This window comes from Homarus americanus, unplaced genomic scaffold, assembly GCF_018991925.1.
Source record: "Homarus americanus isolate GMGI-L3 unplaced genomic scaffold, GMGI_Hamer_2.0 scaffold37032, whole genome shotgun sequence".
In the NCBI taxonomy this organism is placed as follows: Eukaryota; Metazoa; Arthropoda; class Malacostraca; order Decapoda; family Nephropidae; genus Homarus; species Homarus americanus.
Genome location: NW_024731852.1, coordinates 5,529,872 through 5,554,701, shown reverse-complemented (window position 1 = coordinate 5,554,701; position 24,830 = coordinate 5,529,872). Strand labels below are relative to the sequence as shown.

The 24,830-nt window shown below is 41.1% G+C and overlaps 1 protein-coding gene across 1 annotated transcript; it reads right to left on the bottom strand.

The window, feature by feature from the left end:
- Positions 1-3,511: 3,511 nt before the first annotated feature.
- LOC121867965 (trypsin alpha-3-like) lies at positions 3,512-18,041 on the bottom strand. The gene is made up of 6 exons (XM_042368137.1): positions 17,935-18,041; positions 13,116-13,306; positions 5,828-5,998; positions 4,715-4,852; positions 4,405-4,551; positions 3,512-3,857 (listed from the first exon to the last, which is right to left on the bottom strand). The coding sequence occupies exons 1-6, from the start codon at positions 18,029-18,031 to the stop codon at positions 3,720-3,722; spliced, it is 882 nt and encodes a 293-aa protein (XP_042224071.1). The 5' UTR covers positions 18,032-18,041; the 3' UTR covers positions 3,512-3,719.
- Positions 18,042-24,830: the final 6,789 nt, after the last annotated feature.

Sequence of the window (24,830 nt, the reverse complement as noted above, 5' to 3'; positions counted from 1 at the left end):
AATAATAATAATAATAATAATAATAATAATAATAATAATAAACTGTTTATTGAAAAAGTTCTGCAGCCCGAAGGCTGAAAATATACATTGGACATAAATGACTTATTACATACATTGGTGGTTTAACAAAAGCCTTCGTTAGAGAAAGGTGAAGGAACATACTGTACAGTGAACATACAGATTAAGGTTTACAGTGGAGGTCATGTAGATCTTGTGAGCTGAGGTGTTGAACAGCAGACACGTAGTGTAGTAACTCCCTCACAGATGGCATTATGAGGGGCATCACGTGGAGTAGTAGTTCCCTGACAGGTGGTGTTATGAGGTGCTTGACGTGGTGTAGTAATTCCGTCACAGATGGTGTTACGAGGGGCCTGATAATGTAGTAATTTCCTCACAGATGGTGTTACGAGGGGCCTGATGTGGTGTAGTAATTCCCTCACAGATGGCGTTATGAGGGGCCTCATGCGGTGTAGTAATTCCCTCACAGATGGTGTTATGAGGAGCCTCATGTGGTGTAGTAATTCCCTCACAGATGTTGTATGAGGGGCATCACATGGCGTACATAAGAACATAAGAAAATATGGAGTCTGCAATAGGCCGGTTGGCCTGCGCATGGCAGCTCCTGTCGAGAGTTACTACCACTCTCTATCATCCATGAATCTATCTAGCCTCCTTTTAAAACTTTCCAGCGTTCCAGCATTACTACAATTTTGCTAAGCTTGTTCCACTCGTCCACCACCCTATTTGTGAACCAGTTCCTTCCTATCTCCCTCCTAAACCTAAACTTATCCAACTTAAATCCGTTGCTACGAGTCCTATCCTGCTCGGATATTATAAGAAGTTTATCTATATCCCCTTTATTGATTCCTTTCACCCACTTAAATACTTCTATCATATCTCCCCGCACTCTTCGTGTTTCTAGGGAATGCAGTTTAGTTTCTTTAACCTATCTTGATATGGTAGGTTTCTAAGTCCCGGAATCATTTTCGTCATAATTCGCTGCACCGACTCCAGTGAATTGATATCCATTCTATAATATGGGCACCAGAACTTAACCGCATAATCGAGGTGCGGCCTGACTAGCGCAAGATATAGTTGCAATAAGACCTCTACACTCTTATTACTTACACTTCTAGATATAAAACCTAATACTCTGCCTTATTTCGAACATTAACGCACTGTTTTCTAGGCCATAGGTCCGGGCTTACAAGTACCCCTAGGTCTCTTTCACGAGTCGACTTCTCTAGGTTGATGTTGTTAAGGCTGTATACATTGACAGTATTTGTTCTTCCAATTTAAGTACACTGCACTTGCTGGTGTTGAATTTCATTTGCCATTTTTCTGACCACCCCCGCAGTTTATTTAGATCCTCCTGTAATGCACTATCTAGGAATGTTAAGAAAAATGCAAGGAAAGCAAAGAGAGACTATGAAATCAGAATAGCAAGAGAATCCAAGGCGAATCCCAAGGGATTTTTCCAGGTATATAGAACATAGGTCAAGGACAAAGTTGGGCCTTTAAAGTCAAGGGGAGGGGAAGTGATCAATGGCAGTGAAGAAATAAGCAAAGCATTGAACACCTACTTTTTATCAGTTTTCACAGAAGAAATTCGCGAGGAAATTCCAGAGGTGGAAGTGATATTTAGGGTAAAGGAAGAAGAGAAATTAAAGAATATCGCTATCAGAAAAGAGGATGTTCTTAAGAGGATAAATAAATTAAAGAAGACAAAATCCCCCGCCCCAGATGAAATTTTTCCTCGAGTCTTGAAAGAGTGTAGGGAACAAAATCATTAGACACGAGAGTTGTGCCATAGAGAAATCCGACTGCGAGAGAGATTTAGGTGTAATGATATGTAGGAACCTTAAGCCAAGTAAACAATGTGTTTTTGCTCTTAACAAGGCTAATAAAGTACTTGAGTTCATACAAAGGTGTGTTAGTTACAAGACTAGCGAGGTCATCTTAAAATTATATCTAGCGCTTGTGAGACCACACCTGGATTACGCAGTTCAGTTCTGGTCACCGTATTACAGGATGGATATAGAATCATTGGAAAGAATTCAGAGGAGAATGACAAGACTAATCCCGGGCATTAGGAACCTTGAGTTTAGAGACAGGTTAAAGCATCTTAATTTGCACTCCCTCGAGAGACGCCGGAGCAAGGGGCGACCTGATAGAGGTGTATAAGTGGAAGTCAGGGCTAAACAAAGGGGACATTACAAAGGTACTCAAACTATCCAACCAGGAGCGAACTCGTAACAATGGTTTTAAATTAGACAAATTTAGATTTAGGCGTGAAATAGGTAAACACTGGTTTGGAAACAGAGTAGTGGATGAATGGAACAAGTTACCAAATATCATCATTAACTCGAATACGCTGAATAGCTTCAAACATGGTTGGATGCTTATATGAGCAATAGGAGTTGGGTGTAAACGGGACTGCCCAGTATGGGCCAATAGGCCCGCTGCAGTTTCTCCATTCTTATGTTCTTACTGGTGTAAAAATAGGTACATAATATGATTAAACAAGTTTCGTAAAATCACCTTAAAAACTAACAACACTAAGTATGCACTATGTTAATTTATCATATCAGTCACATGTCCGTACTCCGTATCATGCAAGCCAAGATACACCATTAGATTATGGCTTGCATTTTGGCATCATATACAGACAGATTACTCGACAGTCAACACACCTCTGTACTGTGCAGGGAGATAAACACGACTAATGCCAGTACCCAAGCAAGACGTGGTGAAGGCCAGAAGTGTACAGGAACGGTACGCGTCACTTCTGTCAGACTCGCTCTGCCCCCCCCCTCTCTCTCTCTCTCTCTTTCATGCGTTTTTGTATTTCACATAGTGCAAATCAGAGATAAGGAATAACAATAAGAATCCCGGGATTTGAACCAAATTCCCGGGAAAAAAAAACATAACCACTTACGCCCGGGATCCCGGGAAGGAAACCCTAGTGTGTAGGTGTTGGAGTAGAGAGGGAGCGAGGGGTGAAGCACAGGTGTTCAGGCAGCTGTCCAGTCTCCTGGTGGTGAGGTGTTCTACCTGGTGGCGTCCAAATCAACTGAGCTCGGGTTTCCCTCCTTCATTCACCGTCAGTATTTCCCTCTTCCTCAAGTCCTCCTCACCCCGACTTTATCCTCCTCCTCCTCCTCCTCTTCTTCCTCCTCCTCCTCACTTCTGTCTTCCTCCTCCTCCTCACTTCTGTCTCACCACCTCCACACTTGTCTTATTCACCAATATTCACTACCATCGAATTATTGTTTCGCTACACATCAATACTGTTTGAGTCATTGACCAAGAAATATGTTGGTTTTCAAGTTTAGGTGTTGTGTGGTGTAGAGTTTAAGTGTAGGGTTGACGTCTCCACCTGGTGCGGGTGTAGAGTGAAAAACGTGTCATATTTTACTTACTGTGGGTGTAGGAGGAGTGTAGTGTCAACAGTTCTCTCTGCGGATGGTGTGGGTATAGAGTCTTTTGCTTGGGGGAAAGAAATAACAAATGGCATTTGTTTTGTTTATTTTCAAATTTATTTCATGAGGACAACTGTATCCAGATAGTGTAGTGCGGCGTAGGTTGTCCTCATATCATTGGGTTGTCCTGTTGTCAGCTGCACACAGTTGTTACATCGGTGTCGTTAAGGTTACTTCCTCCGCCCTCTGGTTATCTGAGACGACCCTTGGTGAGGACAAGTGTAGTGAGCTGCAGGTCTACTTCAGCTTCATGCCTTTACAGTACACACCGTCGGCCGTGTTGGACTTGATCCATTTGAGATATTTGTTGACTCGAGTGTAGACGCCGGGGTAACCACTATCACCACACCCGAAGCCCCAGCTCACCACACCGATCTGTTCCAAACAACAACACTCACGTTACACCATATTACAGTTTGTGTTATTTAAAGTAATATATAAATAACCGATTAATAAACAAAAATAGTCGTTAAATACATATATATATATATTCTGTGTTGTGTCGAGTCATGCCAAACCACAAAAATGGTGTTGGAAGTGTACTTAAATATATTAATGACAACTGTTCATTAGATATACCATACTCAATAAGTAAAGTCTGGTTAACTAATTTAATTGTGAATATATTGTGGCTGTTACAGTATGATGGGCAGCTACTGGAAGGGTATCCGGCTGGTAACGTTACGTGCTGGAAGTAATTCATCATTGCCAGACGTACAATAAAAGTCATGAGTTTAACAAGTTGGTGCCAGACATATATCTCCAGTGTAAAGTGTAATATATTAATGCAGAGGGGTGTATCTCTCTGAGTTTTGAATTGTTGATGATCAGTGTATTTAGTACAAGAATACGCGCTTAAAAACCTTGGTTGTTTAAGGGAGTAAACAACACTGGCGGCAGTACAGTGAACCGTAGTACTGACCTGGTCATAGTTTCCTCCGCCATCCTTGAAGACGAGCGGTCCGCCAGAGTCTCCCTGACAGGAGTCCTTGCCTGCGCTGCCAGCACATAACATGGTTTTCTTGATGCTTTCGCCGTAGCTTTTCTTACAGCCTCCATTGGACAGTACCTGACACACATAAGTCCTTATCAGTCGGGATGACCAAAGTTGCCACAGCACATCTATTATTATAAGATTTATATCAATATAGGCCTCTATGATTATGATGTCGGCACAGCTGACCACTAAGTATATCCTCCTACAGGTTACATTAAAGACTCACACCACCCACCTTTAGCTTCACTTCCCGCAGGGTGTCGGCGGAGGTGCCCCCAGAGCTGGTGGTTCCCCAGCCAGTCACAGTGGCTGTCTTGCCGGCGTAAGTTGGCGAAAGTGGCGGCAAACACACTGGCAGCACAATGTCTCCCACCTGCAACACCCACAGTATGACAACCTACTGTACACTGTGGCAACTATAGTCTGTTCACTCCAAGCTTGTGAGGCCTAAAGACAGTTTGTAGCAAAGCAGCTGATTGGTTGGCTGACGGACACCTGAAGAATCAATTGCCTTACGATCATTTTATTTTATTAATATTAAGCTCTTCACTAAAAAGTTGTGGGGATCATCATTTTCAGTGACTTGGGAATCACGGAAAATTATCTTAATGGATCACGACTACTATAATTTGGTGGGTTATTGAGCAAACTTCTCTCACTCCTGTATACTTCAGCAGTGAGGTATTGTTCCTACTGCGTCAATATCAACTGAAGCGATAGCACGGTGACAATAATAAGGATTACTAATATGAAAGCCAATCGTATTTCTAGTATTCTAATATTAAATCAACAACAGCTTTCTGTATTCCTGTAATTTTAGTGTTATCCGGTATTCATAACTAGTAATGCTGGCTGTAATGTATTGCCCAGTAGGAATTAAAAACGTCCCAATATATTACTATCAAAATGTGTAATTTGTAGGTAATACTAGTTTTACAATGGGAATATCACCCTCCATCTGTTGTCGTATATATTATCTGATGAAGCATTTCCGTATTTTTTTTTTACGATTAACTTGTTGAAATTTACACCGTCAAGAAAAAAAAAGTAATCGTGTAGTTTCCAGCAGCTTTGTCCCCGATCGTCAATTGTTTTTACCCTCTGATAACGTCATGTAACAGATGCCGGTTATGAGAGTTTTTCTTGTATATTAAGTGAGTAAATTTTGAGTTGTCAGCAGAGATGTTATAAGTCATATCAGATAAGGAAGGAGAGCTTGGCTGAACAGAGTACAGTAGGAGGTGTTAGAGATACGGAGATGGAATTAAAAAAATACACCTGCATGCGGTACGATACATTGGGTCAAGGAGGACAATGAGATGTATGGTAAAGTGGAGTTCATATTTACGGTCACGGGGGAGGACAACTTGAGGAGAGCGATGTCGTTGATTTCGTCACCAGGTTGGTAGTTCTGGTGATTGATGATCTTCGACACAGACCTGATGACCAGGTGGGTCTCTTCGCTGTTGCTCAGGTCATGCTCAGCCAGATGTACATAAATTTCGTCCGCCTTCAAGCCCTGTTCTCAGCACACAAAACATAGTATCATTAACAAGCACACCTGTATATACCTAAGACAGAACAGCTCTCTATATTGCTCGTATGACGTGTACAAAATAGATAGACAGATAGTTGGAGAGGTATTCAGTAAAAATCGCCATAGAAGTTTACATTGATTTAGCATGTATAAGACACTGCAGGTATACACGAACTTCCTTCAGCCTTCATAAGGACGTATGTAGTCGGCGCTACCCGCTGACGCGGCCGTGGTCTCTTGACCATGGAGACAGCTGCCAGCCTGGTCTGTCGGGCCTTCCCCATCTCCTCCTCCCATCTGGATTTATCAACATCCTCCCACCAACAGTACAGTGCAAAGATTGACCATCAACCCACAAGTGATATACAAAAGTGAAAATTTCAACTCGAAACAAAGAAACAAATGTTAGTGACAATTGTGCTGAGCGGTATTGGCCGGTGTAGGAGTGAAGAGCTTCTTGATAAATTCAAGACAGCTATAGATCGTATTAGGACTAAGGGAGGGATCCATATCATATATGGTGTCCTGCCTAGAAGGGGAGTTAGCAATGAATGGTTGTCAAAGGCAGTTGGTGTCAACGGCCGTCTTGACGGATATTGCAAGTCAATATAAGAACATAAGAATGGAGGAAACTGCAGCGGGCCTATTGGCCCATACTGGGCAGTCCCGTTTACACCCAACCCCTATTGCTCATATGAGCATCCAACCCATGTTTGAAGCAATTCAGCGTATTCGAGTTAATGATGATATTTGGTAACTTGTTCCATTCATCCACTACTCTGTTTCCAAACCAGTGTTTACCTATTTCACGCCTAAATCTAAATTTGTCTAATTTAAAACCATTGTTACGAGTTCGCTCCTGGTTGGATAGTTTGAGTACCTTTGTAATGTCCCCTTTGTTTAGCCCTGCCTTCCACTTATACACCTCTATCAGGTCGCCCCTCACTCTACGTCTCTCAAGGGAGTGCAAATTAAGATGCTTAAACCTGTCTCTATACTCAAGGTTCCTAATGCCCGGGATTAGTCTTGTCATTCTCCTCTGAATTCTTTCCAAGGATTCTATATCCATTCTGTAATACCGTGACCAGAACTGAACTGTGTAATCCAGGTGTGGTCTCACAAGAGCAAGATACAGTTTTAGGATGACCTCGCTAGTCTTGTAACTAACACTCCTTTGTATGAACCCAAGTACTTTATTAGCCTTGTTACGAGCGAAAACACATTGTTTACTTGGCTTAAGGTTCCTACTTATTACTCCTAAATCTCTCTCGCAGTCGGATTTCTCTATGGCATCGTTGTTCATCTGGTATCTGGTTTCCCTGTTTACATCTCCTATACTGAGTACTTTACATTTGTCGACGTTGAATTTCATTTGCCATTTTTCAGACCATTCGAAAAATTTGTTTAGATCTTCCTGTAGTTTTGCCGAGTCCTCGTCAGATTTGATAACACGTCCTATTTTAGTGTCATCAGCAAATTTACTTATGTTGCTGTCATTGCCGATATCTATGTCGTTTATGTATATGATAAATAATAATGGTCCAAGTACTGAGCCTTGGGGAACTCCACTTGTGACGTTGCTCCAATGGGACTTCGTGCCGTTAATGCTCACTCGCTGTTTCCTGTCCTGTAACCACGCCCTAATCCATTTAAGGATGTCACCTTTGATGCCATGAGCTTCTACCTTTCTAATTAGTCTTTCGTGGGGGACTCTGTCGAAGGCTTTGCTAAAGTCGAGATATACCACATCATAATTGTGCCCCTCGTCCACCGATTCGAAAACTGATGAAAAGAATGTTAATAGATTAGTTAGGCAAGAACGTCCGCTTGTGAAGCCATGCTGGGAATCATTGATCAATCTGTGCTTCTCCAGGTGATTTCGAATAGAGTTTGAAATGATTGCTTCCAGTAATTTGCCTACTATTGATGTTAGACTGATTGGGCGGTAGTTAGAGGATAGTGATCTATCCCCCTTCTTTGTCCCATTCATTGACAACTGGGACTACTTCTACGGCAGAAGGGACCTTTATGCTAGGGATGGGGTACACCTGTCCCGGGATGGGGTGGCAACCCTGGTTGGGTCTTTAGAGGGGGCAGTTCAAAAGATATCGAAGTCTTTAAACTGCTAGGGGAACATATGGGCACGGGGGTGGAGGAGACTGCAGTGGGAGCGGGTAAACAAAGTAAAAGATTACAGGGAAATAGTGTTAGGAATGATGGCAAAACTAAATTAGACAGGGAGTTTAAACCTAAACGCGGTAAAGGGAGGACTCAGAACACGACGAACTTAAATGTCTACTAAGCGAACAGTAGAAGTATGAGTAACAAAATGGATGATATTAGGGCCTTGGTATGTACCGAAAAAATCGATATAATAGCATTCACTGAAACATGGATCAACCTAGACTCACGTGAGTTACTTGTGGAATACCAAATTGCGGATTACAAATTGTTCCATACCGATAGGCCGTCCAGGAAAGAAGGCGGAGTAGCCATCAATGTCAGGGATAATGTGAAGTGCGAAATAAATAAGGATATAAAAACTGAGCGGACTACAGAAACAATTTGGATAGAATTAATCGACGGTAGGGAAAAATTAACTATAGGAGTAATATATAGACCTCCCAATCTTGATAGAGTTACTGAGCGACTTATCTGGGATGAAATGCGCAGGGCTTCCATACACAACAGAGTCTGTATAGTAGGCGATTTTAACCTTGGCCAAATAGATTGGACTGACCTTACGGGTAATTCAGTATCAGAGGATTTCCTCGAAACGATCCAGGACTGTTTCCTAAGTCAACATATAACCGAACCCACCCGGGGTAATAATATACTCGATTTAGTTCTGTCGAACAGAGAAAATCTCATTAGCAATGTCGAGATAGGGAACGAACTTGCAAACAGCGATCACAAAGAAATTAGATTCCAGTTAGATTTTCAGGTCAGACGTAAAGAGAATTCCATTCAAGTCCCAGATTTCAGAAGGGCAGAATTTGATAGTTTAAAGAGGCAGCTGAGAGAGGGGGTGTCGCTCTTGGGTGTGAACCTAACAGATGACACCGACCTGATAACGAGATCTGAGATTGCCGAGTTCCATGACAATTTAAATAATGCACAAAGGCATAACATACCATACAAAAAACTCAGATCAGGCAACAATGACCCTAAATGGATAAATAATTATTTAAAGAACATTATTGGCCAAAGGAAGGCTAAAGGTAGAAAGATAAATCGTGGCGAAATTTACCTCCGAGAGTATTAAAAGGTATTGGCCGGTAGGGTTAAGACCGAGACAAGAGAAGCGAAGAGGAATTATAAACTGAAAATAGCAGGGGAGGCGAAAACAAACCCTAAAGGATTCTACCAAATGTATCAAACTAAAACACAAGATAAGATTGGACCAATACATTCAGATACCGGCGAGCTAACTGATAACGACGGAGAAATGAGCAATAATTTGAATAAATATTTTTCAACAGTTTTCACGACCGAATATGTAAACATGATACCCGAAACACCGACTCTATTCAGAGATAGTGAAGAAAGCAAATTAAGCGAGATAGTAGTGACTAGTAACAATGTTAGTAAGCAAATAGACAAACTAAAGCCTAATATGTCACCTGGTCCCGATGAGATATTTGCCAGAGTATTAAAGGAATGTAAGGAAGGGCTTAGTATGCCCTTAGCAAAGTTGTTTAACATGTCCTTAAATACAGGTGTAGTACCTGAATCCTGGAGGATAGCGAATGTAATACCGATTTTCAAGAAGTGGGATAGATCACTATCCTCTAACTACCGTCCAATCAGTCTAACATCAATAGTAGGCAAATTACTTGAATCAATCATTTCAAACTCTATTCGAAACCACCTGGAGAAGCACAAGTTGATAAATGATTCCCAACATGGCTTCACAAGCGGGCGTTCATGTCTAACTAATCTATTAACATTCTTTTCATCAGTTTTCGAATCGGTGAACGAGGGGCACAATTATGATGTGGCATACCTCGACTTCAGCAAAGCCTGCGACAGAGTCCCCAACGAAAGACTAATTAGAAAGGTAGAAGTGCATGACATCCTTAAATGGATTAGGGCGTGGTTGTGGGACAGGAAACAGCAAGTGAGCATAAACGGCACTAAAGCGCATTGGAGCAACGTCACTAGAGGAGTTCCCCAAGGCTCAGTACTTGGACCATTATTATTTATTATATACATAAACGACATAGATATCGGCATAGACAGCAATATAAGTAAATTTGCTGATGACACTAAAATAGAACGTGTAATTAAATCTGACGAGGTCTCTGCAAAACTACAGGAAGATCTAAACAAATTTTTTGAATGGTCAGAAAACTGGCAAATGAAATTCAATGTGGACAAATGTAAAGTACTCAGTATAGGAGATGTAGACAGGGAAACCAGTTACCAGATGAACAACGATGCCATTGTGGAATCCGACTGCGAGAGAGATTTAGGAGTAATGATAAGTATGAATCTTAAGCCAAGTAAACAATGTGTTTTTGCTCGTAACAAGGCTAATAAAGTACTTGGGTTCATAAAAAGGAGTGTTAGTTACAAGACTAGCGAGGTCATCTTAAAATTATATCTAGGGCTTGTGAGACCTCACCTGGATTATGCAGTTCAGTTCTGGTCACCGTATTACAGAATGGATATAGAGTCCTTGGAAAGAATCCAGAGGAGAATGACAAGACTAATCCCGGCATTCGGAACCTTGAATACAGAGACAGGTTGAAGCATCTTAATTTGCACTCCCTCGAGAGACGTAGAGCGAGGGGCGACATGATAGAGGTGTATAAATGGAAGTCAGGGTTAAACAAAGGGGACATTACAAAGGTACTCAAACTATCCAACCAGGAGCGAACTCGTGACAATGGTTTTAAATTAGAGAAATTTAGATTTCGGCGTGAAATAGGTAAACACTGGTTTGGAAACAGAGTAGTGGATGAATGGAACAAGTTACCAAATATCATCATTAACTCGAATACGCTGGATAGCTTCAAACATAGGTTGGATGCTTAAATGAGCAATAGGGGTTGGGTATAAACGGGACTGCCCACTATGGGTCAATAGGCCCACTGCAGTTTCCTCTATTCTTATGTTCTTATGTTCTTATGTTGACTTGACCCTTGAAGTGACACACCCAGCCCGCGGTACACTCGCTACCACCAACACTAGATGAGAACCAAAGAAACATTCCAAACTACACCAGGTGAGAAGTGAGGACTCCCTACTCCACCCAAGTGAGGAACTATGAATTCCTAACTACATCACATGAGGAACAAGAACCATCTCCAACACCCTGTGTGAGCTGGAGGACTTACCCGGACTACGTGGTGCATCTGCAGCTGTAGTGAGGTAGCGGCTTAGCAGCCAGGCTTGGCGCCGACATCAGGTCACAAGAATGTCTACAAGACCAGCTCCCACAGTACCTGATCTAAAGTTAATCTATATGTTGACTCTATGTTTCTTATGTTTGTGTAATGAGAGCTTTTGTCAATCAAGTGACCCACTCCCAGATTCCCCCATATGTAACTTATCATCTCTGTTCATTGTATATTTTCAGCTTTCGGGCTGCCATGTTATCTTAATAAACCGTTAATTATTATTATTATTATTATTATTATTATTATTATTATTATTATTATTATTATTATCATCCATATGGCAACACTCAAATGCTACCGAACATAACACGGAAGTAACCTTTAGGATTATTATTATTATTTATTTTTTTCATATTCTATATATATGTTCATTGATTTACATAGAGAAGGCCTTAGAGTTAATATTCGTGCCCGGTGGCGAGTCCGGTAGTACAGTCTACCGAGGAGTGAAAGTTCGAACGCTCTGCTTAGCTAGTGCGCAACCGCCGTCTGGCTGACAGCATACAACGACATCGTTTTCTAGCGTAAATAAAATGGTTAATTAATGCCTTCCTAAAGAACCATCGACATGGGACCAGGTTTGTTCCACTCTACGAATTTTTTGCGATTTTTCCACCAAGTTTGATGAAAAACGATTGTGCCATTTTGGCTGTCCAGAACAGACACACACACAGACACACGGCTATTCCTATAGTATATTAGATAGATGGTCGTGGTTGTTATAATCATGGTCGTGGTTATTATAATCATGGTCGTGGTTGTTATAATCATGGTCCTGGTTATTATAATCATGGTCCTGGTTGTTATAATCATGGTCCTGGTTGTTATAATCATGGTCGTGGTTGTTATAATCATTGTCGTGGTTGATATAATCATTGTCGTGGTTGTTATGATCATAGTCGTGGTTGTTATAATCATGGTCGTGGTTGTTATAATCATGGTCCTGGTTGTTATGATCATAGTCGTGGTTGTTATAATCATTGTCGTGGTTGTTATAATCATGGTCCTGGTTGTTATAATCATTGTCGTGGTTGTTATAATCATGGTCCTGGTTGTTATAATCATGGTCGTGGTTGTAATCATAGTCGTGGTTGTTATAATCATGGTCGTAGGTGATATAATCATGGTCGTGGTTGTTATCTTATCAAGTTGTGAGTCTTACATGTCTATATAATTATGTTTTATTCTTACAAATATTTAAAGTTCATTGTGTATTGTGTGGTATGGTATTGTATGGTATTGTATGGTATTGTACTGTATTGTATCCGGTTGACAGCGTACAGCGAATGAGGGTGCGGCAAGTCTGTAGGCTTGCATGGTTAATTAGGGTGCGCCAAGTCCGTAGACTTGCTTCGTTTTCCATCGTAAATAAAATGGTTAATTAATGCCTTCCTAAAGAAACCATCGACATGGGACCAGGTTTGTTCCACTCTCTGAATTTTTTGCGATTTTTCCACCAAGTTTGATGAAAAACGATTGTGCCGTTTCGGGTGCACAGACAGACAGACATTCATTCAGATAGAGCTATAGTATATTAGATTAGATGTTGTTAGTATACTGTTCAGTGTAGATTATAAATAAGGTTTTGTGACAGATTATTCAGCACCCAACATGTCCCTCGCCAGAAGTTTATAATGAGAGGTGTCTGACATGGTTATGGTAGTCATGGCTGATGGCACCATGGTAGTACGTACCTCAGTACAGTGGGCGGCCGTTAGCACGTAGCGGTCGTTGATGAGGGAGCCTCCACAGAACTGTCCATCGCCGAACATGAGTGCCGCCTGCCACGGCCACTCGTTCACGCCTGTAGTTATCCCGCCCACGATCCTGGAGCCGCCCTTCTGGCCACATTTACACCCAGCATTAAAATTCACGCGTGGTTCGGCTGTCGGGGAGAGGTAACACAATATTCAATCTCTGTCCCCACCAGGAGGCGAGGAAGACGATGTACAAACTTCACAACTGCAGCAGAATATAGGAGCAACACACTCTCTTTACACACACTCTAAACCCATACCAGGGGGAAGTGTTGACAAAATAATCTGCCTCCTACACCCAAAATAAATAAAATGTAAGACACATACTCTATACCCACACCAGGCGACTGGGTATGGAGAGTATTGGTGAAGTTGTGCTTAGAGACGAGCTGAGATGGTTTGGTCATGTGGAGGAGATTAATTGGGTCAAGAGATGCACGAGTATAAATATCGAGGGAAGAGAGCTACAGGGTGAAGGTCAGGAAGCTGTAAGAAATGACATTGGAGCAAAGGACCTGACGAAAAAGGCTGTAAGTGATCGGGCAACATGCAGAGCTACCATCGTGTAACCGCTGCTAACCCAGATAAGCATGGAAAATGGCCTTGGAAAGTTGATAATGGCTGGTGCTACTTGTGAACAGGGCTGTGCCCTTCTGAGGGACGAGTTAGAGAGGGCCAAGGAAGAAATCTTGAAATTAATGGAAGTGATAGCAAAGATGAAGGAAGAAATGAGACAAAGAAAGCCCGTGTCTGACGAAAACTCAGGCGAATGGAAGGTTGTGAGGAGTGGAACGACCAAACTGTTGGTGAAAAAACGCACTAAGGATACGACAACAACAGCTAAGTGCACCAACTCTTTCAGTCCTTTGATAGACGAATTGGACATTAGCATAGTCAGGGACAAGGCTGACAAGGAAGGTACGAAAATCTTAATTGTTGGCGATTCCTAGGTACGGTACCTGGGCAGAGCTGTTTGTGGTAAAAATAAAAATAGGATGAGGGTGTGTTTGGCAGGAGCTGGGGTGGGGGATATAGTTGACAGGATGGACAATGTCTTGTCTGGTAATGGAAACAAACCCATTATCTGCCTCAGTGCAGGAGGCAATGATATTGGCCGGTGTAGGAGTGAGGAGCTTCTTGATAGGTTCAAGACAGCTATACAACGTATTAGGTCGAAGGGAGGGATCCCTATCATATGTGGTGTCCTGCCTAGGAGGAGAGTTGGCAATGAATGGTTGTCAAGAGCACTTGGTGTCAACGGCCGTCTTGACAGATATGGCAAGTCAATATCAGTCCCATTCATTGACAACTGGGACAACTTTTACGGCAGAAGGGACCTTTATGCTAGGGATGGGGTGCATCTGTCTAAGGATGGGGTGGCAACCCTGGCTGGCTCTCTTGAGAGGGTAGTTCACAAGATGTCGAAGTCTTTAAACTGCTAGGAGAACATGTGAGCACGGGGGTGGAGGAGACTGCAGTGGGAGCGGGTAAACAACGTGAAAGATTACAGGGAAATAGTGCTAGGAATGATGACAAAACTACATTAGGCAGGGAGTTTAAATCTAAACGCGACAAAGAGAGGACTCAGAACAAGACTAACTTAAATGTCTACTATGCAAACAGTAGACGTATGAGGAACAAAAATGGATGAAATCAGGGCGTTGGTATGTACCGAAAAAATCGAAATAATAGCATTCACCGAAACATGGATAAACCTAGACTCACGTGAGTTACCTGTGGAATACCAAATTGCAGGTTACAAAGTATTTCATACCAATAGGCAGATTAGGAAAGGAGGCAGAGTAGCATTCTATGTCAGCAATAATCTGAAGTGTAAAATAAATAAGGAATTAAAAACTAAGCGGATTACAGAAACAGTTTGGATAGAATTAATCGACGGTAGGGAAAAATTAATCACAGGAGTAATATATAGACCTCCTAATCTTGATAGAGTTAATGAGCGACTTATTTGGGATGAAATGTGCAGGGCTTTAGCCAAATAGATTGGATTGACCTTACGGGAAACTTAGAATCAGAGGATTTTCTTGAAACGATCCAGGATTGTTTCCTAAGTCAACATATAACCTAACCCACCCAGGGTAATAATATACTCGATTTAGTTCTGTTGAACAGAGAAAACCTCATTAGTAATGTCGAGGTAGGGAACGAACTTGCTAAGAGCGATCACAAAGAAATAAGATTCCAATTAGGATCTCAGGGCAGCAGCAAGGAAAATTAGACTAAAGTCCTGATTTCAGAAGGGCAAACTTTGATAGTTTCAAGAGGCAGCTAGGAGAAGGGCTATCACTCTTGGGGGTGAATTACATGACCTCACATGAGGTTACCTCACACAATGTACCCACAGAGGGCGACCTCACCTTACCTGGAGACCCGACGGTTGAGGATTACCTGATCACGAGATCTGAGGTTGATGAGTTCCACAACAATTTAAATAATGAGTTACTTAATGCACAAAGGCAGAACATGCCATACAGAAAACTCAGATCAAACAACAATGACCCTAAATGGATCAATAGTTATTTAAAGAATATTATTGGACAAAGGAAGGCTGTAGGTAGGAGAATAAATCGTGGTGAAGTTTACCTCCGAGATTATTATAAGGTATTGGCTGGTAGGGTTAAGACCGAGATAAGAAAAGCAAAGAGGAATAATGAACTGAAGGTAGCAACGGAGGCGACATTAAACCCCAAGGGATTCTATCAAATGTATCAAACTAAAACACGAGAAAAGATTGGACCAATACAGTCAGATACCGGCGAGCTAACTGATAACGACGGAGAAATGAGTAGTAATCTGAATAAATATTTTAAACATGATACCCGAATCACCGACTCTATATGGAGATAGTGAAGAAAATAAATTAAGCGAGATAGTAGTGACTAGTAACGATGTCAAGCACATAGACAAACTAAAGCCTAATAAGTCACCAGGTTCCGGTGAGATATTTGCCAGAGTATTAAAGAAATGTAAGGAAGAGCTTAGTATGCCCTTAGCAAAGTTGTTTAACATGTACCAGAATCCTGGAGGATAGCGAATGTAATACCGATTTTCAAGGAGGGAGATAGATCACTATCCTCTAACTACCGTCCAATCAATCTAACATCAATTGTAAGCAAATTACTGGGAGCAATCATTTCAAACTCTATTCGAAATCACCTAGAGAAGCACTACTTCTTGCACTGTCACTATGTTGAAATGCCCTGTAGTTTGAGCTTTTCCCCATCTAGTTATTATATATCTTATTTGTATCACCTATGTTATTTGTATATTATTTGTAAATCAAAACCCATTCCCCAAATATGTAACTGTATATTTTCTGCCTTCTGGCTGCCAAGCTCTTTCAATAAACCGTTAGTTATTATTATTATTATTTTTATTATTAAGTTGATCAATGATTCCCAGCATGGCTTCACAAGCGGGCGTTCATGTCTAACTAATCTATTAAAATTATTTTCCTCTGTTTTTTAATCAGTGGACGACGGGCACAATTATGATGTGGTATATCTTGACTTTAGCAAAGCCTTTGACAGAGTCCAACACGAAAGACTAATAAGAAAAGTGGAGGCTCATGGCTTTAAAGGAGAGAGTCTAAAATGGATTAGGGCGTAGTTACAGGACGAAACATTGAGTGAGCATTAACGGCACTAAATCCCATTGGAGCAACGGCACTAGTGGAGTTTCCAAGGCTCAGTACTCGGACCATTATTATTTATTATATACATAAACGACATAGATATCGGCGTAGACAGCAACATAAGTAAATTGGCTTTTGACACTAAAATAGGGCGTGTAATTAAATCTGACGAGGACTCTGCAAAACTACAGGAAGATCTAAAAAAAAAATTCGTATGGTCTGAAAAATGGCAGATGAAATTCAGTGTGGACAAATGTAAAGTACTCAGTACAGCAGATGTAAACAGGGAAACCAGATGCCAGATGAACAACGATGTTATTGAGAAATCCGACTGCGAGAAGGATTTAAGAGTATTGATAAGTAAGCCATGTGTATTTGCTCGAAACAAGGCTAATAAAGTACTTGGGTTCATACAAAGAAGTGTTAGTTACAAGACTAGCAAGGTCATCCTAAAACTATATCTTGCGCTTGTGAGACCTCACTTGGATTACGCAGTTCAATTCTGGTCACCATATTACAGAATGGATATAGAATCCTTGGACAGAATTCAGAGGAAAATGACAAGACTAATACCGGGCATTAGGAACCTTGAGTATAAAGACAGGTTAAAGCATCTTAATTTGCACTCCCTCGAGAGACGTAGAGTGAGGGGCGATATGATAGAGGTGTATAAATAGGGGTCAAGGCTAAAGAAAGGGGACATTACAAAGATACTCAAACTATCCAACCAGGAGCGAACTCATAGCAATGGTTTTAAATTAGACAAATTTAGATTTAGGCGCGAAATAGGTATACATTGGTTTGGAAATAGAGTAGTGGACGAGTGGAACAAGTTACCAATTATGATCATTAACTCGAATACGCTGGATAGCTTCAAACATAGGTTGGATGGATATATGAGCGATAGGGTTGGGTGTAAATGGGACTACTCAGTATGGGCCAATAGGCCCGCTGCAGTTTCCTCCATTCTTATGTTCTTACGATGTTGATGAATAATTTGACTCTAGTGGGTATTGGTAAACTAGACAAGTGTGGAGGTGATGCTGTAACAGAGGGCGACAGTGTGGAGGAAACAACAGTGTGGAAGAGATGGATACTGACGTTGGATGAAGGGAACAGAGATGTTAGTTGGTTTGGACGCCGTCACCACCACAACCACCATCACCACCAGGACACCCAAGAGCTGCGAGGACGCCATGGTTGCTACTGTCGACTCTTACTGCGGCTACATCTTATAAACGCCACCACCCCCACCCCCCACCTTCATACTTAACCCACCAACACCTGTGCACAAGATGACGCAGGTAATGGCACTTTTTTTTAGCCTCCATAACCTCCAATAAAAGTAAACAAACCAATAAGGTAAACATATTAATCAAGCGCCATTCAGAGTGATGAATAGTTTAGGGGGGAAACGCGTCACCAAAGTCTTTTAAAGGTTCCAATACTTATTTGGTCGTCTGTGTCTGTGTGTGTGTGTTTGTTTTGTATATGTTAGGCGACGCTCCAATGTTATCTAGACAAACACCTGTTCACCACATCTTTATCTAACCTAACCTAACTCTAGCTAAGAACTAACTCCACCACTCCAGCCACAGCTAAATGAAACTCGACGACCCAGGAACTTTACCTGATAAGTTGATAAGCGAGAAAATTAACTTTACCAGAAGGCGGAGCAAAGAACCTTCATCAAATTATCTCACACCAAGACGGGTTCACCTTTAAGGCGCTGCTGCCGATGGTCTACCTGCTTCCTCCCCCTACCCGCTTTCCCCTCTCCCCCTACCCCAGTCTCCTCCTTTCCCCCACTCTTCCCCCCTCCTCCCCTATCCATCTTCTCTCTCTCCCCTCCCCATCTTAAACGCACACAGAAATTCCTAAATATTACGAGGTTTTATTACGTGGGACTTAGGTGGGGTTAACAGGTTAATCTTACCCAACCTAACCTGACCTGACCAGACCTGACCTGACCTGACAGTATGTGTTCAGAAAGCCGCAACTCACCCCAGGAGGAAGAAGGAAGAGGATTGGAAGGGAAGGGAGATGGGGAGGAAGAGGGAACAGTTGGTGCTTAATTAATGTTTCTTAAGTATCACAACAATTTTGTTCCTGAAGGGGAGGGAGGAGGAAGAGGGTGAGAAAGGGAGAAAAGAGGGTGAAAGGGGAAGATAAGAGGAAAGAGAGAGAAGTGATAGGAGTGAAGGAAGGGGGGATGGGTAAGGTAAAGAGTGGGCTGGGAAGGGGAGCGAGGGAGAATGGGGAAGGAGGAAGAGAGAATGAGGGGAGCGATGGAAGAGGGAGGAAGGGAGAGTGAGAGAGAGGAGGAAAGAGAAGAGGGACGGAGGAGGAAGGGAAACAAGTGAAACTGGTAATACATCGCCCCCTTCCCCCTCCCCCCTTCTCCTCTCCTCTCTCTGCCCCCTCCCTCTCCCTCCCTCCTTCCTCTCATCACCCTTCCCTTGGAAAGTTTACTCAGAGTTTCGTAATCTCGGGTCCACACTGATTCAAACTTTCACTAAAATGCTTCATTATCGATAATTAAACCCTTGTCTCGCTTAAGTGATTATTGTCGGACACCTCTGTTAATTAGGGGACACACCTTTGTTAATTATGGGACACACCTTTGTTAATTATGAGGCACACCTTTGTTAATTATGGGGCACACCTTTGTTAATTATGAGGCACACCTTTGTTAATTATGGGACACACCTTTGTTAATTATGTGGCACACTTTTGTTAATTATGGGGCGCACCTTTGCTAATTATGGGGCACATCTTTGCTAATTATGGGGCACACCTTTGTTAATTATGGGACACATTTGTTAATTATGGGGCACATCTTTGTGGGGCACACCTTGTTAATTATGGGCGCACCTTTGCTAATTATGGGACACCTTTGTTAATTATGGGGTTAATTATGGGGCACATCTTTGCTAATTATGGAGCACACCTTTGTTAATTATGGAGCACACCTTTGTTAATTATGGGGCACATCTTTGTTAATTATGGGGCACACCTTTGTTAATTTTGTTAATTATGGGGGCACATCTTTGTTAATTATGGGGCACACCTTTGTTAATTATGGGCACAACTTTGTTAATTATGGCCACACCTTGTTAATTATGGGCGCACCTTCGCTAATTATGGGACCTTTGTTAATTATGGGGCACACCTTTGTTAATTATGGGACACCTTTGTTAGTTATGGGGCACATCTTTGTTAATTATGGGGCACACCTGTGTTAATTATGGGGCGCACCTTTGTTAATTATGGGGCGCACCTTTGTTAATTATGGGACACACCTTTGTTAATTATGAGACACATCTTTGTTAATTATGGGACACCTTTGTTAATTATGGGACACATCTTTGTTAATTATGGGGCACATCTTTGTTAATTATGGGACACCTTTGTTAATTATGGGACACATCTTTGTTAATTATGGGGCACATCTTTGTTAATTATGGGACACATCTTTGTTAATTATGGGACACGTTTGTTAATTATGGGACACACCTTTGTTAATTATGGGACACCTTTGTCAATTATGGGACACATCTTTGCTAATTATGGGGCACACCTAATGTTAATTATGGAACACCTTTGTTTATTATGGTATGGTATGTTGCATAGACGAAATAGCAAGTGTGTTACATAGTCATTGGAACATAGAGTAAAAATGTAAATATTCCTTCGTGACGAAAAAAGGAAACACGAAAAACTAAAAAAAAAACACGAAAGTCTAACGAAAAAAACACGAAAAATTAACGAAAAACACGAAAGACTAACGAAAAACACATGAAAGATTAACGAAAAAACACACGAAAGACTAATGCAAAAAACACACGCGAAAGACTAACGAAAAAGACAAAAATCTAACGAAAAAATACACGAAAGACTAACGAAAAAAACACGAAAGATTAACGAAAAAACACGAAATACTAACGAAAAAACACACGAAAGACTAACGAAAAAATAACACGAAACACTAACAAAAACAAACACACGAAAGACTAACGAAAAAACCCATGAAAGACTAACGAAAAAATCACGAAAGATTAACGAAAAACACACACGAAAGACAAACGAAAAAGACAAAAATCTAACGAAAAAATACACGAAAGACTAACGAAAAAAACACGAAAGATTAACGAAAAAACACGAAATACTAACGAAAAAACACACACGAAAGACTAACGAAAAAATAACACGAAACACTAACAAAAACAAACACACGAAAGACTAACGAAAAAAATACACGAAAGACTAACGAAAAAAATACACGAAAGACTAACTAAAAAACAAATTCCAGAAATCCTATGAACAAGAGGTGAGGTGGCCTCTATCCTGGGAGAAAAAAAAAGACATTATCAAAACACGTTGGGGAGGTGCTAGCCGCCGTCAGCTGCGTTTGTTTTCCCAGGAGGCACAAAGACCCCTTCCCCTTTCCTCCCCCCTTCTCTCTCACCTCCCCTCCCCTCTCTACCTCCTTCTCCCTCCTCCCTTCCTCGACCTACGCTGCTTGTTATTGATATTACCAGAGAATATTATTATTATTATTATTATTCCTTTGAGTAATGTTGTTCTTCGGGGGGGCGGGAGGAGTTACTATCAGAAAATCCTCATATGTTGACAAAGTAAACAAGTAAACAAGAAAACAAACAAGAAACCAAGTAAAAGCCGGGGACATGAATCTAGCCAATCTAAATCTTGAAAGACTCGGGATTGTTGTTGTTTTTCGGGTATTTTTCATTTTTATTTTTATTTCTTCGTTTCATTCGTCTCAGGATTTTGACTGACAATAGACCCGACCTTACACTCACCAACCTCGGTATGGACGGGTGTACAGGACATATAAGAGTTATTCCACCTGTAATAATAATAATCCTAAAGTGATTTCAGGTTTGCAGTGTTTTTTTCTGGTTTAATATGACTGAAGGGTTTGTTTTTTCTTACCTTCCTTCCTACCATGTTAAATTGTATGGTTTATAGGAGTTGTATGGTTTATTTATGACGTGTGTGTTCGAATTGTATGGTTTATTTATGACGTGTGTGTGTTCGAATTGTATGGTTTATTTATGACGTGTGTGTGTTCGAATTGTATGGTTTATTTATGACGTGTGTGTTCGAATTGTATGGTTTATTTATGACGTGTGTGTTCGAATTGTATGGTTTATTTATGACGTGTGTGTGTTCGAATTGTATGGTTTATTTATGACGTGTGTGTTCGAATTGTATGGTTTATTTATGACGTGTGTGTGTTCGAATTGTATGGTTTATTTATGACGTGTGTTCGAATTGTATGGTTTATTTATGACGTGTGTGTTCGAATTGTTTGGTTTATTTATGACGTGTGTGTTCGAATTGTTTGGTTTATTTATGACGTGTGTGTTCGAATTGTATGGTTTATTTCACAGTAAGTATTGATCCAGTATTTTGGCTTAATGTAAGATGTTTGGCCTTATATTCTTGTTGTTTGTTCTTTACGATTTATTCTCTCTCTCTCTCTCTCTCTCTCTCTCTCTGGCCCCACACAATGGCCCACGCTTCAGGCCCCTGGAGGCATAAACCCTTAAGCCCCTCATAACCCCTGAGTCTTCACCGCATGTGCCCATAATCCAGCCCTTATTTTGCCGCCTCTCTCTCTCTGCATCTACAATTCATCATCTTCCTTGTCTCTCGTGCCTTTTATCTTCTCATTAGTTCTCCTCTGCATCTCTATCATTTTCTCTTTAAGCTCTCTCTCTCTCTCTCTCTCTCTCTCTCTCTCTCTCTCTCTCTCTCTCTCTCTCTCTCTCTCTCTCTCTCTCATACTTCATCCCCCAAAGAGGTGAATGACTCATCCAACTCATCCCACCTCAACACAAAACTAATTAGCAGAGATAATTAATACCTGGATCGAGTGTTACCCGGAGTATATTAGGCTAATTGAACCTCTCGTTAAGGGGGGAAAAGAAATGGTTATGTGCCCCTTGTGTTACTGTAATACTGAAACTGTGATATTTTAGATAATATTTAAAATTTGTTATCTTGAAACCTAACCTAACTTAAACTAATCTAACCCAACCTAACTTAACCTAAACCTAACCTTATCTAACCCAACCTAACTTAACCTAAACCTAACCTAACCTCACCTAACTTAAACTAATCTAACCCAACCTAACTTAATCTAACCTAACCAAACCGAACTTAACCTCAACCTAACCTAACCTAATCTAATCCAACCTAACTTAACCTAACCTAACCCAACCCACCAGGTAACATAAGGGTGTTTAATCATCAGGTGAAATTAGCTGGGACCCCTTTTTTCAATCTCCCAGCGGTAACCTCTTTCTCTCTCTCTCTCTCTCTCTCTCTCTCTCTCTCTCTCTCTCTCTCTCTCTCTCTCTCTCTCTCTCTCTCTCTCTCTCTCTCTCTCTCTCTCTCTAAAAATATCCGTACCACATTTAACCTTCATAAATACAATACACTTTAATTCTCATTCTAAAATAAATAAATTAATGCAAAAAATAAACAAAATCATATAAATGTTGAAAAATATTTGTTTTTTATAATTTCACAAAATAATTCCATATAAGAGAGAATTTGTGTTTGTGACTTGACAATGTTATAAAAGTTTGTATATTTCAAGTTAATGTGTCAGATGATTATTTTGAAATGTTAATATATATATATATATGAAGTCTTTGATGTCAGAAGAAAATCCTTATATTTTTTTATTTCATTTTCATGTCAGTTCATTCTTTCTGAGTGTTTACATTTTGCTCGTGTTAGATTTTTATTTCGTAGTATTATTGTTATTTTGTATCTCTTTGTCTGTCTGTCTGTCTTTAACTGTCCGTCTGTCTGCCTGTGTCTGTATGTATGTATGTACGTCACTGCCTCTATAGTTAATATTGTCTGCTGGGATATAGAACGGGAGAGAGAGAGAGAGAGAGAGAGAGAGAGAGAGAGAGGATGTGGCTGGGTGAAAGAGGGGATTAGAGAGAGTGCGGAGGAAGAAAGAAAATGAAAAATGAGAGTCAAGGTGAGGTGCTTGGATAAAAGACGAGGGTAAGAGAGAGAGAGAGAGGAGAGAGAAGGGGGCTGTTCACGAGGTAATAATGAGGAAGGGAACGAGGCAAAGATGATGAAAGTGGAGAATAAACGAGAGAATAATGTAAAGAAGTGACTTCAAGACTGGGGAGATACTGTGAGAAAAGCTGATAACGGGAGAATTAATATAGTACGTAGAGAGGGGGGAGAGAGGGGGGGGGAGGGAGGGCTGGTAGGTGCTGAGTTTATGTACAGTATAAACTATATTCTGTATATATGTCCACTTGCCCACCATCCTTTCTAACCTAACTTAACCTAACGTAACTTAAATTTAACCTAAACTTAACCTAACCTAACTTAACCTAACCTAACCTAAACTTAACCTAACCTAACCTTAACTTAACCTAACTTAACCTAAGCTAACCTAGCTTATGCCCCCATTATCAATTGAAATATGCTAAAGAGACTAATCTTCAGGTAATCCTTATTTGCGTAATGTATACACACACACACACACACACACACACACACACACACACACACACACACACACACACACACACACACACACACACACACACACACACACACACACACACACACACACACACACACACACACACACACACACACACACCACACACACATTGAGTATATAATGACCAAGGTTACGACACTCGGGATTTATTAGCCATTTATTCGATCTTTAATAACCTAACCAAACCCTAATTCAACCTAACCTAACCTACCGTAACCTAACCTAACCAAACCCTAATTCAACCTAACCTAACCTACCGTGGCTCGTTGCTCGTGGGTCGTGACTCGTGGCTCGTGACTCGTGGCTCGTGGCTCGTTGCTCGTGGGTCGTGGCTCGTGTGTTGTGGCTCGTGGGTCGTGGCTCGTGTGTTGTGGCTCGTGGGGTCGTGGCTCGTGTCTCTAAAAGTTATTATTGTTAGAGGAAC

Excerpts from the sequence above, each read along its gene's own strand:
- LOC121867965 (XM_042368137.1), bottom strand. The coding sequence starts at position 18,031 with ATGGCGTCCTCGCAGCTCTTGGGTGTCCTGGTGGTGATGGTGGTTGTG. Across the intron at positions 5,999-13,115 it reads CGGCCGCCCACTGTACTGAG|GGCTTGAAGGCGGACGAAAT; the intron begins GTACGTACTACC and ends TGCTGAGAACAG. Across the intron at positions 3,858-4,404 it reads GCGGAGGAAACTATGACCAG|ATCGGTGTGGTGAGCTGGGG; the intron begins GTCAGTACTACG and ends TGTTTGGAACAG.